General features: G+C 36.4%; 1 protein-coding gene across 3 annotated transcripts; it reads left to right on the forward strand.

Annotated features, from left to right (window-relative positions):
- Positions 1–967: 967 nt before the first annotated feature.
- LOC140140051 (WAP, Kazal, immunoglobulin, Kunitz and NTR domain-containing protein 1-like) lies at positions 968–17,178 on the forward strand. 3 transcript variants are annotated; one of them, XM_072161863.1, is made up of 11 exons: positions 968–1,531; positions 5,590–5,757; positions 6,325–6,531; positions 7,936–8,115; positions 9,338–9,520; positions 10,147–10,269; positions 10,599–10,794; positions 11,348–11,628; positions 12,643–12,717; positions 13,285–13,470; positions 15,307–17,177. In XM_072161863.1, the coding sequence occupies exons 1-11, from the start codon at positions 1,426–1,428 to the stop codon at positions 15,600–15,602; spliced, it is 2,001 nt and encodes a 666-aa protein (XP_072017964.1). In that variant the 5' UTR covers positions 968–1,425; the 3' UTR covers positions 15,603–17,177. The 3 variants fall into 3 exon arrangements, with proteins under 3 accessions (XP_072017964.1, XP_072017963.1, XP_072017967.1); XM_072161862.1 differs by having other exon boundaries at positions 10,590–10,794; positions 15,307–17,175; XM_072161866.1 differs by lacking the exon at positions 7,936–8,115 and having other exon boundaries at positions 10,590–10,794; positions 15,307–17,178.
- Positions 17,179–18,545: the final 1,367 nt, after the last annotated feature.

The following is an 18,545-nucleotide window of genomic DNA, read 5'->3' on the forward strand; positions in this document are numbered from 1 at the left end:
TGCGTTTTTCATCAGGCCCTCCTGTTAGAAGTGTTTGTGACCGGTCCCTATCTTATCACCAGTAGCGCCATCAGACTAATATAGGCCTACCTTAGTTTCAGGCTAATAAGGCTATATGGGCAGGTGAAGTCAGTTTAAATTTGACAAATTCCATAAAAATTCAATCAGTCAATCTAGCAAGAGTGAAATTAGAAGCTTTTCACAAAGTCATGCCTATATTGTGGCGCGCCTCCGTAGAGGGCGCCACAAAAACCTTTTATTGTATCATAGGCCTCTTGGTGGAACGATTATTTTTGTTAATTTCGATAGGGTCTATGCTCTAAGTTGAGAATGGACCGTGCCACTCGATTTGTGGAAAGGTCGCCAACCTTTTTGGTGGACCCAAGTAACTGTCTAAAATGAGGCAAAATTGAAAAGAAATGGGGTTTCAAAATGAACTTTGGAATTTGAAAAGTATAAATCACGTTGGATCTAAGGCTGTGCGAACACTTTTCTTTGATGACTTTGACCACATTTTTTATTTTTTCAAATATCTTAAAAAAACAAGAATCTAAGCTAATTGAACAGACAGTAATATCACATCCATTTGTTGACGGTATAGCCAGTGCCTGTGTATTTACATTTTCCATAGCAATGTCCTATAATAGAGAGCAGTCAAGCGAAAAAGTTAACTTAAACAAACAAAGACAAATAAACTTTTTGACACCATTGAATCAAGTGATCTCTTTAACGATGTTCATTAACACCAGCATGACTAATGAGTTAACAATGGGCGAGTGACAAAAGAGTAGCTGGAAAGAGTTGCAAATACCCGCCCACTTCAAATTCGGAAGTGGCAATTCCGGAAATAATCTCTTACACTACCCACCACCTCTCTGCCAACAGTGCGTTTATAAGCATTAGATAAGTAGCCAATTTCAATCTGCAAAAGCGTCGCCTACTATTCTCCCATAACTTTGAATGGCAAGCACGTTTCCGGTATTCAGTCATACCGGTAGTAATTGGACTCGATAACGGATGCAACTAGGCCTTGTCCGTGGATTTTACTAAAATAGTTTATTTGCTATTGTAAACCGCTTGACCGACCGCTACATATTCAGTCTATCGTGGATTTGAACTTGAAGAAATATGACTGGAAAAGAAGTTTGTGGACCATTCATCGCTAAAAATTCGGATGAAAATTTATGAAAGGGTATTCGAAATTTCGTACCAATTTGCATTGGATATAACCCTATGTGTCCTGACATTTTATGAGTTGGATCTGACGTAAGACTAAGTTGCATATACTTTTTGTAGTGTTGTCGCAGGCCGTTTTATATTCCTTTGCTGGTAATTGGAATACACACAACAGCTGTAGCAAGTAGAATTGTTATTAAAGCTTTATCCGTTTGAACTTAAAGGATACCACTAGTTCATCAACACAAAATGGCATCATACGTGCTCGTATTATCTCTCCTTGGCGGACTCCTCGTCGATATCGAAGCTGCTCCGAAGATGTCACGATCTCAAGATGTTGACAGCATTGGAAAAGGTATGTTAACATAATGTCAATATTCAGTGTTTTCCTTGGCATCGAGACCCCCCCTACCCCCCCCCCCGGCTAGGCCATTTTTGCTAGGTTTTTCTACGATAGCCCTATAGCGCATGTCCAAACGGATTAAAATGTGAAAGTTCTCTATTTTTGTATAATTTATTATTTCTGAATATTTCATATGACGGAAATACCAGCAAAAGCATACGAACGCTTGAGAGCGTACATATGCCTATCTCCAGTATAATACTGGAGACCGAAAATCGGAAAAAAGAGTCACTGACGTTTTCTTGTTGTTGTTGGTGATCATGTGGTGTTGGTTTTTTTTTTTTGGTTTTTTTTTTTTTTTTTTTATTTGACTTTTCATATTTGGTACAAAATACACAAAAATGTTGTGAAAATGTAAACCGACCGACCCACCGACCCTGGATTTGAAGCTCTAGGGGCAATACAATTTGTTAGGTCCTGTGCTATCTACATTAGGCCTATACACTTCAATTTCAAGGCATAAATATAAACTGTTTACATATACAATGTAGTTTAAAAGAGAAGTAAACACACATTTTAAAGCATGGGTTTCAGATTCTTTAAATGAAATATCTGCCAAGATATAGGCCCCTATTTTAACTGATCGCAAGATATTCATTCATGTTTGTTAAAGTATAGGCCTAGGCCTAAATGCTTTGTTATTTTTGCATTTAGATAATGGGAGCAAAATCTGGCGTATTAAGGGGGTACTACACCCCTGCCCAAATGTGTGCCCATTTTTGCATTTTTCTCAAAAATTATAGCGCATTGGGGACAAGTAAGATATGTATATTATAGGGGCAAGGGCTACAACTACTGCACTGGAAATTTTATTTCAGCACAGACAACAGTTGTGGAGTTACAATCAAAAATGAGGGAAAACCAATATTTGATCAATAAATCAATAACTACTTGCTTTGAGTTGCTGAATTTTCAGTACAGTAGTTGTAATATACATATCTTACTTGTCACCAATGTGCTATAATATTTGAGAAAAATGCAAAAATAGGCACAAAATTGGACAGGGGTGTAGTACCCCCTTAATAAAACAAAGATATAGGAATAAAATATATTATTAACTGACACAATGCACGTTTACCATCTACGTGTTTCGTCATCCACCAATAGGTCTTTTATTTACAACATATACGCACGATTAATTCCTTATAGCAAAGTTTTTGTGGAATTAGTCAGAGATCGTGGAAAACTCTTTTCCTAAAGGTATAATATAATACCGCATACTTCTCAAATCTAATTGTTTAGTCAAGTGAATTACCTGAAGGCAAATCGTAACACTAAACTGTCAAAATATTACATGTATGAATAATGCTTCTCATAGCAAATTAAGGGATAGGGCATTATGTTATTGTGGTAATTCTGTCATTATATAGGCCTACATGCAGGCCTAAATAAAATACACGTTGCATGATAATATATTTAGCAGATAGTATCATAACTATTTTGTACGTAGCAAAAACTGATTGAAGTTTGCGAAAAGTGTTTGAAGTTTGCAAAGACTGATTGAAGTTTGCAAAGACTGATTGAAGTTTGCAAAAACTGATTGAAGTTTGCAAAAACTGATTGAAGTTTGCAAAAACCTGATTGAAGTTTTCATGTCCCTCGTGGTACACCGTAACATACCGTAATTAATAGTAACATTAATCAGAAAATATTTATTGATGATTTTTATATTTACTCGTAATGTAACACGTGCCCTATAATACAAACAGCAAAAGAAGTAAAGTGCCATTACCATATCCTACACAAAGACAAATATGTCAACATTAAAACAGCCGCCAATACATACCCTTAAACTAAAAGACCTCATTTTTTAAATCGGTTGAGAATAAACGGTGATTGAAAACTAACGAAATCAAAAGATGCATATTAATGTTCTAATCAATGAAACGTCCGGCGCTTGGCATACAAATCACACAGCAAACACAAAAACGTTTTAAAAACGTTTTAGATAAGTTATATTTTGGCTTTTGGTTTAGGTAAAAACGTTTTAATAACATTAAAATGTCGGGTTATATAAAGATCATGATAACGTTTTAAAATGTTTTGTATAAAAACACACTACAACATTTTTTTTAATGTTTTCAAAACATGTTATATTGTAAACTAGTTTGGCAAACATTTTTGCCAAATATTGTGTCAATACTTTTAAATAACATTATGTTAAAATATTTGAACCCAGCAAACACAGAAATGTTCTTAAAATGTTTATTTCAAAACCTTTTAATAACATTTAAATGTCGGGTTACATAAAGGTCATGAAAACGTTTTTAAAACGTTATTGAAAATATTTTGGGCAAACATTTTTTGTAAATATTTGTTCAACCCCAAAATAACATTTTGTTTAGAATGTTTTGTATCAAGTTTTCAAGAATGTTTTTGGAATGTTATTAAAATGTTTTTATATCCTTTATATAACCCGACATTTAAACGTTTTCTGTCAAACATTTTTGTTTGCTGAGCAGTAGATTATCAAAAAATGTTTTTTAAGGTTATGAAAACGTTTTAATATACCCTTTATATAACCCGACATTTAAACGTTTTCTGACAACCTTTTTTAACCTTTTGCGAATGATGTCGAAAACGTTTTGTGTTTGCTGGGGGACATGACCATCCAAATTACCAATCTGCGACTTTTGAATTTGCATCTTCGGATTTTGGATCACCATACCTTTATTTCTTGGCCGATTTCAACGAATGAGGTTTTCAATCTGAGATAATAATGACATACATGTCTTTGTTTATACAGGCATGAAAATAACGAAGAATTAAAATTATTTTGGTGTCAGTAATTTTCACTCTTCTGTGAAGCTTTTGGTCATCCAAAAAAGGCCAAAGCAAAAGTGTCCATTTTGCGTCATTATTATGTTTTTATGGATCCAAGTGTGTGAAAATATTGGATCCAACACATAATAATGATAAAATTGGATGCTTTACGCCCAATATTTATTGGTCTCGCTATGAGTTTTAAAATATTGGACTCGACTATGTCTCGTCCAATATTTTAAAACTCATAGCTCGACCAATAAATATGGGCTCAATCGATCCAATTTTATATCAAAATTGGGCAAAAACAATTAAGGACATGAAATAGAAGGCTCTAAGTTGCAAAATCGGAAACTACACAATAGTTTTAATCTAACAACATTCAACTTTTTTTTCAACCCTAAATATTTTTAAACACTTTTGGTAGTCAAGCGGTCACAAGATCTAAAACTGTTTTAAATGGAATTAAAAAACATTACCCTGTTTTGCCAAATCAAACGGTTAAGTCCTAATCCTTTGATTAGTTCCAAATGGCAATAAAGGTCATATTTTAATATTTTTGCAATTTGAGGTCAAATGAGCCAAAAACAAACAATTTTGTAATTTTTTTTTACAATAATCGTAGTCACAAATTTTTTAGACTAGTCTTTAGTATCGGCTAAGAATTAGCTCATAATTTTGATATTTGACGTTATTTTTGATAATTGGTTTTGGAAAAAGATTAAAAAATAAGTTTGCATAGCTCTTGATTGTCGCAGCCGCACACACACACACACCCACACAAACAAAACGAAAAAAAAGCGCCACAATAACGCATGTTTTGGCCCTTATTTCCAAGATTTAGCCAAATATCAAAATTTGACTTTCATTGGTCAATTAGAACCAACCAAAAGTATTTAATTCAGCTGTGTTTCACTTGGAAAACATGATGATTTTTTTTAATCTCAAAAATTCATGCTGTGTTTTTCTAGAATTTGTTATAAACAAGCAATCTTATAGGACTTAGACCTAGATTGATAGCTTTTTCGCACTGGACATGGTATGTGATTGCGAACGTGTAACGTCAAATTGACGTATGGCGTTCAAGCCCGGGCGTTCCCGTAGCAGGTATACCATGCTGATGTGCGAAAAAAAATCATGTCTATTGTTTCTGAGCACGCCTTGCATAATGTGTATTACGGTGATGTACAAAGTACCCACATACAAACAAAAATGTTAATTTTATTTATTTCATCTTTCTTCTGCAGAAAATTTATTTCGGCCAGGAGCTTGCCAAGTTGATCTAGGAGACAAGAAATTCCTCAGCAATGATATTTGTGGGGTGACGTGCACCTTCGATTTGGATTGCCCCAAACCACAGAAATGTTGTCCTAATATATGTGGAGGGACGATGTGCACTGAACCATTTGTTGAAGGTAAGGAAAAAACATAGGCTACCAACAGACAAAGGTGACAGACATACCGTAAACGTTCGCCTATTGGCGCACCTGGGCACCTTTGTCTTAGGGTAAATTTCATGTAGGCCTACAAATATAGAGAGCTTGCTCCTCTAAAAATCCCAACAAGAATTAAAGGTATGTTCCCTGGTGGAATATTTATGGGAGGGCACTTTTAGTTTGTGTCTAAAATTCCAGTTATGTCAAGGGAGCCCATACATGTAGTGCCATTAGGCGAACGTGTACGGCCGGTAATAATGCATGACATATAATATTTTCCTCCCAGCTTCATAGCCTACATACCTTTAGATTTGTAAAGTTTGCATCGAGGACTTCAAAATATCAATAATATTTTTGTAAAGTATTAATCTTTAATATTTTGCCATACAATGTGTATTATATCGCGATTTTTTTTTAAAGAAGAATTATTTGATATTAGAATTCAGAATCCAATTCGGAATGTTTGATGTGCTCTCAGATCCCACAAAGAATACTGTGCAAACGTTGCTATCCGATTTCTTAACATAATTTCATTATATTTTCCAGATCCCTGCGCAAGCGTGACCTGTACAGGCCAGGGAGAAATCTGTCGAGTGAATGAACTCGGCCGTGGCGTTTGTGAGTGCAACGCAGAATGTCCTCAAGTGTATCAACCAATATGTGGCAGCGACGGTAGATATTATGACAATAGATGTAAATTGGACTTCAAAGCATGCAAGAGGAAGAGACATATCGTTGAAGATGAATGCCAAGGTTGGTGGATATATTGTTCGTTTGGTTTAGTTTCTTTGCCTAAGAAAGTCGATCGAGGATAAATGTAAGCTTTGTGGGTATAGGTCTAACCAGTCAGCAAGAACGTTGTGCTATTACGTTGGTTAAATGGTCGACACCGTCAGCGTCACTTCTTGATGTTGAACCGACGTTTAGCCAATGTTGCTCTGCCAATGTTGGGTAGGGCTGTTGTCGACAAGGCTGTTGTCAGCAATATTGTCGACAAAGCTATTTCCCCGATTGTCGACAAGTATGGATCTTGTTGAAAAAATGACATTAAAATATTACAGATAAGCTTAACATCGCCATTATTTACCATGAAATAACTGCACCCGTTTGCTATTTTCATTCACAAGTGGTGCAGATTATCTTTCCATTACGATCTCAATATTCTGATGCTATACGTGTATTGGTTATGGGTAGTATTTTGATGTAAATAAAGAAATATTTTGACTTTATTGAGGTATTGCTTTGTCGACAACTTTGTCGACGTCAGATCTTGAGATTTGACGATTCTCGACAATGAAAGTACTCGACAACAGCCTTAATGTTGGGCTAATTATCGGTTAACCAACGTTGGATAAACATCAGAAAGTGCAGCAGCGTTGTAAAATTGGGTCGATATCTGGCGCGTATTTTGACCAACTTTGACATTTTTGAAGCAATATAAGGTTCAAAATGTCAAATTTTCACAAACTTTTGCACAAAGTTATTTTTCACGGTCAGCGTGAATGAAAAAAGAATCATCCTTTTAGTTAGATTTTCCCAACCTTCCAGTTAAGTTTTTTTTTCTTCTGAATTTGTCCCCGGGATTTTCCCAATGTGTGTTTACAAGGTTACCATTGTCTTGTGTTTATTTGTATCACGCATTACTTTTTCGTTTATCATTATTATGCCCGATCCTGACTCCACTTCGCAGCGCGATGCGATGCTGCGATGCTTTTCAAATTTCACAGCATCTCGCGATGAAATTAAAATGTACATTTTAATTTCATCGCGCGATGTTTTAAAAACATGTGGGGTCTGCATCTCATTTTAAGGTCATTCTACCGACCTTGATTTTCCAGCAGCCAATCAGAAGCATGCACGGCTGCGATATCGCAGCGCGATGCGAAAAAGTTGAACCAAAAGTTATGTACCATTGTTCAACTTTTTCGCGGACCAAAATTTCCACCGCGCGATGAGAATTTTCACCGCTGATGAGCTCGTAAAAACCTGGCTCAGATTACAGTTTTTATAGCATCGCAGCATCGCATCGCGCTGTGATGTGGAGTCAGGATCGGGCTTTACAAAGTTATATAGCAGTACTCCAAAAATGTAGAATTGCGAACTAAACTATTTATCATTTATATGCGTATTTCCATTTCAATTTAATGCTAATTATAGAAAAGGCCACCGAAGGATTAGACACATTAGACGTATTTGAAACTGTTACTAAAATAATCGAGATAGAAGACGTGAAATTTATTGATGAAGTCAACATTAAACTAACAACTGAAATAATTGCTGCCACAACAGAGAAAATGTCTACTTCAGAAGCGACTACTCCAGAACAAATAAGAGAAGGTATGTTAATCAAGACGTATGCCTTTTTAACACTGATATCCTGATTATTAGACATAGTATAGGCATTTATAATCTATCCACCATATGAATGTGTTGCAGTGAGCTCGTTTTGAAATATGGCAAAAAACCCACAAAACAACAACAACATCAACAACAACAACAAAAAACAACAACAATAGAAAACAATTAAGGTTACCGAACTATTTTACTGACTGTATACTACTTTGCAAATACAAGCAATGGGGTACGCAATTTTAAGGCTTATTTTGAAGAGAATTTGCCAGTTTAATGTTGCCTATCGCATGGTATAGAGGATAGTAATAACACAAATCCGAGAGGAATATGCAAAGGCCAGATATATTAACATTTTTAACCGGAAAGGGGTTCTGAAAAGACTATTTTGGAGTTCTTGCAATGTTGAAGAACAAATACGTTCTATACAGGACACCTTTTTTTCTAAGAGTGTTCGTAAAGTATCTCATTCGCGAACTTTTCAACAATGTTCAAAGGAAAACAATTAGCGATTTCGTGATTTTTTTTTGCCCTTTAACAATGACCCGTTTTTGGCTAAAACGCCAACGACATTTTAAAGATAGCCAGCCATTTTTTGACAGAAACGCATTTTTGTTTCTCAAAATAAGAATTTCGAACAAGAGATAATGAAAGAATCAGTTGTAAAGTTGTAGAAGTAAATTTATGTTACTCGACAGATCTCCAAACTACGGTTTGATACAGCATAATAATAAATTAGTAAATGTAGGAGATGAACTCACTCTGATTGGGCCAAAGTTATGGTATGTGAGTTGTGAGCAGGAACGTAATAGCTTCCTGTCTATATATGGCACTGAACACCAAAGTTTGGCCCAAGAATGTATGATATCAATGATGCAAGATTATGCATTGTTTTGATGATTATGAGAAATCACTCACGTCTTGATATCAAGCAATGATAATAATAATTGTAGCAATACACTTAGGCCTAACCTTCAATTATCTTAATAAGTGTGTGATAAGTGTGTGACTGAACAACGTCAACAATGTTAATGAAAGCTATAAAAATAATTTTCATAATAAACCATGAGTGTCATCATATTCGCGAATCGCACTTCTTCAGCAGAAATCACCCCATATTTTGCGTAATTTCCGAGGAGCATGATTTAATACCCGCGGATACACAGAATTAAAATGCAAAATAAAATTAATTTCACATTTTCTCTTTTAGAGTTCACAGGTCTGCAATTAGCAGTGCCTGAATTCCAAGTAGTACAAATCAACGAAGGTGAAGATGCGAGGTTATTTTGCGATGCCATCAGTCTTACACAGACGCCTACATATATTTGGTTGTACCATCGGAATGGGGAACCAAAATTAATGAGTCCGGGAAATCATAAAGACAAATTGGCAGGTAGGTCTATGCATGAAATCGGTTACTCCTTCATGTAATTATACACGAAATTAGGGATAGGGTTAGGGTTAGTTTAGGGTTAGAATTAGGGTTAGGGTTAGGATTAGCTTACACGAAATAATTACATGAAGGATCTACCATGAAATCCTTTCTCTGTCACAGCAAGCGGTCCGAGGGTGTGGGGCAGTGGTGGTGCCTCGAGGGGGGGGGGCTTCAGAAAAAAAATCCCCCCCTTTTTCAAAGGTCATTCAATGAATGTACAAATGTAATGGTGTGGGGTGAACAGGGGCGTAGCCAGCTAACAAATTTCTTTGGGGGGTAAATAAATACTTAAAGGGAACAACGAAAACTATTTCTCAGATGCATTTGACCCGGTATTATCGGTGGGATCTATACATATATCGGTTTCTTTTTAGAAAGTCGTCAAGCTTCAAAAAAAGGTCTCTATTGGGATGCCAAAAAAAAATAATTAGCGCGCAAAATTGTTTGGAGCAAATTTACCGCATTTCGTTTTTTTATTTGAGAAATCCGGAACAAATAACATATTTTTAAATATATTTATTTGCTTAAAAGCAAAAAAGGTTTATTTATTATTTTTTTTTTTATTTATTTGTTTGATTCTGTAGTTTCTGATGATGGCCATTATCTCACAATAAGTGGAGTGTCAGACAAAGAGCTGGGTATTTACACGTGTATGGTGAAAACATCGGGGGCGTTTATTACCGCCAGATATCAAGTGCAATTCACAGGTAAGCTTGTGTTCATAATAAAAATGTTTAATATTGAATATTTTTTCTTGGCTATGGGTGGGTTAAGGGTAGGCGTGGATGAGAGCCTTCAACAACCGCCTTGTGATTTTGTTCGGAGCGCTTTTGAACGAATTTATTAATCATTCGTTCGTTCACTTATGCAGTCAATTTGTTTTTTGTGTGGTTATTTATTTATTTATTTATTTATTTATTTATTTATTTATTTATTTATTTATTTATTTATTTATTTATTTATTTATTTATTTATTTATTTATTTATTTATTTATTTACTTACTTATTTATTTATCCTCTTTTTAAGTAACAACAGTGTTACCTCCAACAACATCAGAACACCCACCTACAACAACCAAACCACCAGGCCCTCCAAACAAAGGCTTAATACCGTCAGGTCAGCATGGTCAAGGAAAACCACCATTACGTGAAAACAATACACCTAATGATGAGATATGCAGTCTACCTATGGACCCTGGAAACTGCTTCAGACGGGACAACTTCCCAAAGTGGTGAATATAATAAAGAGTTTGTTTTCAATAAGGGATTAAATTAATTCATTTTGATAGAAAATCAAGGTTTTTTTTTAAATAAGGATGTTGGACTTAATATTTTCTGCCAAATGAAAGATACCATATAATTATGTTGAAGCTTAAAAACTGGTTAGGCCTAGGCGCCCGGCCTAGGCTATGGTGTCATTCTTTTAGTTGCCACTGTATTTTCTATAAACAGATTTAACCAATTTTCCAGAAAACTATTTTACCAGAAAATTTACATTTTAAAATAAGGTTCATTGAATTGAACCTTGGTTCAACTGAGAGAAAATGTCAAATGACACTGAAAGAAACCCCGCATTTTAAATACCTCTAATCTTTTTGAATTGCAATTTCATTTGTTAGGCCTATATTTTGTGAAAAACTGTCAATTTTGACCATTTTCCTGCTCTCGACTAGGCCCCACCGCTGGTTACGTCACTGTATACGAAATTCAACAGGAAAATTGTGTAAAATGAATGTTTTCCTACAGACGATTAGAGTTTAAAATTGTTTTTCTTTCTCTCGATAGGTACTACGATTTAGCCACCCAACAGTGTCGACCATTTACATATACCGGCTGTGGTGGCAACGACAACCGGTTTATCACCTACTCGGAATGTGCCAGCGCTTGCCCGGTATTACCGGTTGATTCGTGCAAACACCCGATCGTTACCGGCCCATGTCGCGCGCACTTTGTGCGATGGGCTTATGATGAAACTAGCCGAGATTGTGTACAGTTTGTGTTTGGTGGATGCGGAAAGAATGGCAATAACTTCGAGACCAATGAGGAGTGTGCTTCTACGTGTGTTGGTTAGTATTATCGTGTGTTGCGTGAATATAGAAGCGAGGTCCTGATTGGCTAATCACCCGCATGATAAATCGACGTCTCTTTCATTAAGCGAATCAATGCGTGCGATGCATGAATCGAAATCTCTTAACCCGAACCCGTGAAATTATAAACCTTCTGTCATTTAAGGCCAATTCGGCGCAAACGTGCAAATACAGTTAAAGGAGTATTTCGTGATCCTAGCATCCTCTTTTTATGAGATTTTTCAGTAGACATCCACGAAAAAGCTTATTTCCAAAATTTCAGTTGATTCCGATTTTGCGTTTGCGAGTTATGCATGATTATGTGTATTACACTGCTCCATAGACAATGTGTTGTAATTTCGTTCTGGTGCACCAGAACGAAATTAAAATTTCGCGATATCTTTGCTAAACGAATTAATCTGCAAGAAATATTTTGTACATAAACATTATGTAGCCAGAGTATTCCAGTGATATAAAAATCTCAACTTTTTTGAGAAAAGTGGGGATGAGGCTGTGGATCACGAAGTGCCCCCTTTAAATACAACTTACAAGACCTATAGTTTGATCAGCTCGTAATCGGCGGGCCTCGTGACATCGCGGATTGATATTTTAGAACCGTGCGACATAAATCTCGCAAGAAGAACCAAACATTATTAATTAAAGTCCTATAGGCCTACATTTGTTTATACTTTCTTTAACATGCAAAATGTAGACCAGGCAGGTCAACTATATATATCACTCTAAATGTTGGTCCACCTTGGCGTAGAGTGGTAAGAGCCTAACAATTCCCGCCGATTACGAGCTGATCAAAGTGTATTATAGTTAATGTCCACGACTTTCGTGGGTTTTTTTCTCGACATTATGACGACATAGGGTCATATTTCAGTCTACTGTCACCTATAGGCCTATAGCAGCTTATAGCGACTCCTCCTCTCTAGCACGTGTAAACTGTAAATAATTGCGAGGAGCATTATTTCATCTAATAATTATTCTCTCTGACGATTTCTATTCCAGATAAAGACGACAAAAAGGAAGGATGTCTGTGTATAGAACCAAACTTTGTAGACAGTTTCTGTTCCAGTCATTTTGGTACGTATACATAAGTATCGATCACCTCTGTAGTGGGTAAAATAGTTTTGCCATTACGGTATAAGCGCCTTAAACAAATCTCTATTTTACCAACGTTTAGCTGAATGGGTAAGGGCAGGTAGTGAATAGTAACTCATTCAACCACATGGCCAACGCCAAGAATGTTTTCAGCGTGACACACGTTACTGCTGTTACTAAACGTCAACATAGCGACCAATCCCGGGTGACCAATTGCCTCAGCTCAGTTGAAGGTTACTTCCTGGAAAGCAGGACGGATCAAGGTCGTCTGGTGTAAAGCTATATGTAACTGATTCCTCATCAGGTTCTAAAGCTAACCCTATTGGCAAATGACAAGCCTATTACGAACTATTGACATCCATAGACGACCAAGTAAATTCCCACCTCAATTACCACTAAATAAAGTCGCATTCCCCCTTAAAACACGGTCCTAAATATAGAAGAATTTTATACGATTATCAATGAAACGTAATATGTTTTTTCTAACAGCTTTTTACTCTTGCTCCTTTTTAGTCTAACTCTCGCTTCGTGTTTACCTTTGATTTACAGTATTAACAGGCCACGTGAAACAGAAGATGCTGTCTCCAGGCTTTGGTGCTCTGCTTGCGGTGGAAGTTGAAGAGATGATCGTTTCGGGAAATATTACGACAACCGATGTTACGTATTTGAATGGTCCATTGGTGGTTATAAGAGATGTTGCACAGGACGCGTGTCAATGTCACGATGCGAAAGCCGGTATGTATGCAAACAAACACACCCCCCCCACACACACACACAAACAAACAAACAAACAAACAAACCAAATTTGAAACAAAGACAGAGAGATGAAAAGTAAGAAAGAAATAAAGGAAGGAAGGGGAAAATGTTATAAATGTTTTTGTTTTTTTAATTATTTTGGCAATGTTATGTCATAACTTAAATAAATATTAGGCCTATGTTAGAATGTTTTGCAACAAGTTTTTTTAAATGTTTTTAAAATCCGACACGTTCGCTCGCTGCATAACGTTTAGTGTTTGCTTGGAGGAATGAAAACGTTTGGAAACCCGCGAACAGGAAAAAGCGCGTTATGCTAGATACAAAAGTGCATCACAAACAACAGTAACAAGAACAGATATTTAGTAAAACAAAGAGGTTGTTAATAGAGAGTTTGCGAAATGAATTTTAAAAATTTACTTCAACTGCAACTGCAGAAATATCGATTAGATTTCTTGCTCAAATTTACTTGTTACTGCACCAACAGCGTCTTGTCGCTTAAACTCGGGATAATAATAATAATAATAATAATTCAAGGAAATCCCGCCTATTTTTCAGGCGCACCACTGCAACGGCAGTGTATTTCGACAATTCACGCGTCACTGCAACGGCAGTGTAATTTTCGAATTTCGATTTTAGTTTTTGCATGTATAATCTATATCACCATTTTCACAAACACAACTAATCTATTACTATCACTGTACAGACAACTACTACTGCCCTGGAACCTAGGGGAAGGGGGTACAGATACCAGAACCGGGGGGTGATCCCCTACTCTTTCCGAATAGCTCTGACACTTTTACGTGCACAGGGATGATCGAGAGCCCTCCTGTACACGGGACCAACGGCTTTACGTGACTTCCGAACCACGGACAAAGCACATACACTACCTATATCTGCACGTGATAAGCAGTGTATGGGGGCGAGAAGAAATTCTTCAATTAAATTCTGAGATTAAATTTCTGAACTGAATTGAAGTGATTCCTGACCATATAGGAACTTTTTGGGAGGGAAGAGAATTTTCACCTAAGGCAAGCCCAAGGCTCGAACCCTCGTCGATCGTATATCCCGGCCGGCAGCGCAATGCCTTAACCACTCGGCCATCTCGCCCACTACATCTCGCCCACTACGATATGTGTATCAATGGGCCATCAAGAGAAGGGCATGTGTAAGAGCTTGTAAGCACCTGCATCAAAATGTTTCCCTTTTGTTTGGTCAAGTGGGTTATCAGTCACACTTCAAGACAAAAGACTACCTTTTGGCGCTCCCCGAAGTGGGGGCTACGCAAACTGATTTTATTTTACGTCATATACAAAAGTATATAACAAACTTGACGTTTGGAACAAAAATATTTTAACCTAATTAGCTCTAATTTAATCACTAATTTTCAACAACATGACGTGGTGTGCTTTGTTACCCACGCCAAAATTAGATTTCCAATAATTGGTCTTTTAACTATCTAATACATAATTAGATAGGTAATTAGGTAATTGCGCATTGAATGAGGAAATGGGATACTATTGTTCTTAAATTGACGTGTTTTCGTTCATAATTTACCCAGATTTCCAATTATTGGTCTTTTAACTATCTAATAGTAAATAGTTAGATAAGTAATTAGATAATTACGTAATTTCGCATTCAATGAGGAAATGGGGACACTATCGTTCTTAAATTGGCGCTTGGGGGCATTTACCCTCTCAAACTTGGGCTTTATCGCCAATCAGGAGTCCATTATTTATACGGCCCACCCCTTATTGTCCCCAGAAAATATTTCTGGCGTCGCCCTGCTCATATTTGCTGTTACTTTTTCATCCACAGATGGGAAATTATATATATTTATGGGTTATATCAACGAAGATGGTTACGCCCAGGTAGATGATACCAGCTACGTGAAGACATCCAGTGAGAAAAGGTTATCTAAACTTAATAATTTGAAAAAAAAGCTGAGAGACGATGTTCTTAATCCGCGTGCATGGGTGTTTTATATCGGTAGTATAGCCAGGGTTTTAGGAGGGGCAGGGGGAAGCACAAATCTAAATTATCACGATGGTCCTTATCCCACACTCTGGAGACCGCATGCAGCTACCGCATGGGTACACCACAGTTTTATATAGGCTTTTTTATACAGGCTGTATCAAAATGATTGGTACCAATCAGTTTTGATATGAATTGGAAAGCCTGCTTCTTCAGTTAACATTGGATGATCTTGAAATGAACAAAATGTATATAGTTTTATCACTTTTCATGTCAAGAATCTATGTATCTTATGTTGTATTTGGTTGTGGCAGATTTGTCTGTAAATAATGGGTACCAATCATTTTGATACAGCCTGTACAGCATGCATATTACCCAAACGCGGGATGAAAATGTGTTAGTTAATACGGTTGGGCACAAGTTTACCCAACATTGGGCTTTTTTACTTTCATATTGAAGACATAAATTTGTTGGTGTTTGGAAAAAAATCAAATACGAAAGTTCAATTTTCAATTGATCGTCGGCTATTCATCCCAGCTGCATACGCATTATATACATATCATTAGATTTATAAAGTTTACTTTGAGGACTGTTAAATATCAGAAATATAAATTTTAATCATTTGCTATAAAATGTGTATTATATCGCGAATTTCAAAAAATCAAAATTAATAGACATCAGAAGGACATTCTTCGTATTTAGAATGTAATTCGATATGTCTAATGTGCTCTCATGTCCCACAAACAATACTGTCCAAACGTTAATACCACAGCCCTTCAGGAGTTTATTTTACAAAGGTATTGTGACTGTTTGACTCTCGATCCCCTCCTTACGTAAGGACTTGTTAAGACGTTATCAAACTTTTGATTTGTTCCCTAAATTGATCTGAGATTCTGGATTTTAGGTTGATCAAAATTCTGGTCAATATCAGGGGCGTAGCCAGCTTTCTTGGTCAGGGGGGGGGGGGGCAAAATAAAATTTTGGGCGCGCAAACGAAAAAATTGCAGTTCATCATACAATACATAGAGACTGTATGTCTACGAGCTTCCCAAAAAGGGCCTTATTGGGATGATGTGCGGGCGTAGCGCGAAAAAAATGGTATTTTACACTATTTTCGTCCATTATCCGGCTAAAAAAGGGCTTTAGGGGCCTACTGTTACAATGTGCGCGCGTAGCGCGGAAAATGTTTGTATTTTACACTATTTTGGCCCTGAATTTTTTCTTTTCCTTTGCCGTTTCTGATTTTCTCTTTCATTTTTTGTCAGAGGGGCACTTTTTGTTTCATTTTTTTGTCCTGCCCCCCCCCCGCTGGCTACGCTACTGGTCAAGATTATAGTAAATTCATGCATGCAAAGAAATTTAGCCCACGTGTAATACTTAACCGTTAATATGTTTAAATTTCAAACGGAATGAAAGGAAAATATTTTTTATCGTGGGTTGCTAAACGCCTTCGCAAACTATTTTCCTTGGGAATTTAATATTAAAGCGATTCCCATGATTTATTACTTGTCAGCTTCAAGTAGAGATAGCATAGGTTATTGGCCTTATTGCAAATCAAACATCGCCAAAAATACATTGTTTACTTGTTATATCTTGATAAATAAAGGTAGAAATCCTGAAACTTGTTAGCCCCTACCAGTGGCGGCGCCACGAATTTTTTTTTTTTTGCGGGTGGGGGGAAAAATGAATTTCAGGGGAGGGGGTGAAAATTGCCGCATAAAGTAGAAATTTACGTGATTTTGGGGTTTTTGCCTCAAAAGTGGGGGGTTAAAAAATATTTGGGGGGCATCCCCCGTAGCGCCGCCACTGGGCCCTACTGTTATCCCCAGCAAAAAAAACGTTTTCGAAAATATTCGCAAAAGATTGCCAGAAAACACCAATGTGGTAATTTGTTTATACCCAACCGACATAATATTTCTTCCCACAATTCAGTTGGTTTTATACTTTTGATTAACAGTTTTCATTCTATGACATATTTTAAGAATCAAAAGGTTGTTGGAACGTGAATTGCCACGCGGTACTTGATGAATGTAGAAAGGGTCTTCAGAAAAAAATGTGGGCACATTTATGCCCTAATTTTGTAGAGGGGATCCTGGTTCCTGGATAAGCCTTGGTAACAAAGTGTGCTGTAAATATTTACCTGTACATATTTTTGTTTATTATTGACTTTAAATGTTTTAATGTATATATTTTATATAAAAAAATTGGAAAAAAAACAAGCACTACATTGTACACCCTAGCTGGTTTGAATACATCAACCCGACATACTGAAAATATTAAACAAAATTGATGTACTTAAAAAATAAGGAGTAAGAGTAATTGAATATATGAATACAAAACCCACCCAAGTCCATACGTTGGCTAAATTGAGTTAAGCATGGGAAATTGTTGCTATACATAGGCCTGTCATATGTATGAAAGAACAACTCAAATTCATCCTCTGTGTCTATTGAGCATGTGAAAAATAGCATGTATGAAAGAACCACCCAATTCCATGATTTGAGTCTTGTAACACATTGATTGAAATCCAGTATGTATAAAAGTCCATTCATTGCTAGAGAGTGACTTTTGAAGAAAAAAAAGGGTTGCATAAAGGAAAGTGTGTGGTTTATATTACATGGCAGAATGCTTATCAACGTTATACATACCTGTGTGCTTTATTTTGTATTATCTAAACTAGTGGTAATCTCATTCTAACATTGTTGTCTTTGTATATGATTCAAAAAACCACCCAAGTTCAAAATTTAAAATGAACCTCACGAAGTCCCTGAAATGTTAATCGTCATACCTAATACAGTTTAACCCACTCATTTGCACGTGAAACTTACCATATTGACCGGGTAAATCTAACTAAGGAATTAAAATGTTACACAGGTTTTTCTCTCAAAATCACTTCCCATGGACTTGGGTGGGTTTTGTATTCATGTATTCAATTTTAAGAAGTAGATAAGCTTTAAAGAAAAAGTAGAGTACCCCATAGGAATAACAATGTTTCATTTCATCATACTCCCGGATGCGTAATTTCTTTCTGCAACCATAATGGGCCGCAATATATCACTAACCGCATAGTCCGAGGCAAGGTT

Source organism: Amphiura filiformis, chromosome 18 (genome assembly GCF_039555335.1).
Source record: "Amphiura filiformis chromosome 18, Afil_fr2py, whole genome shotgun sequence".
NCBI classification, from domain to species: domain Eukaryota; kingdom Metazoa; phylum Echinodermata; class Ophiuroidea; order Amphilepidida; family Amphiuridae; genus Amphiura; species Amphiura filiformis.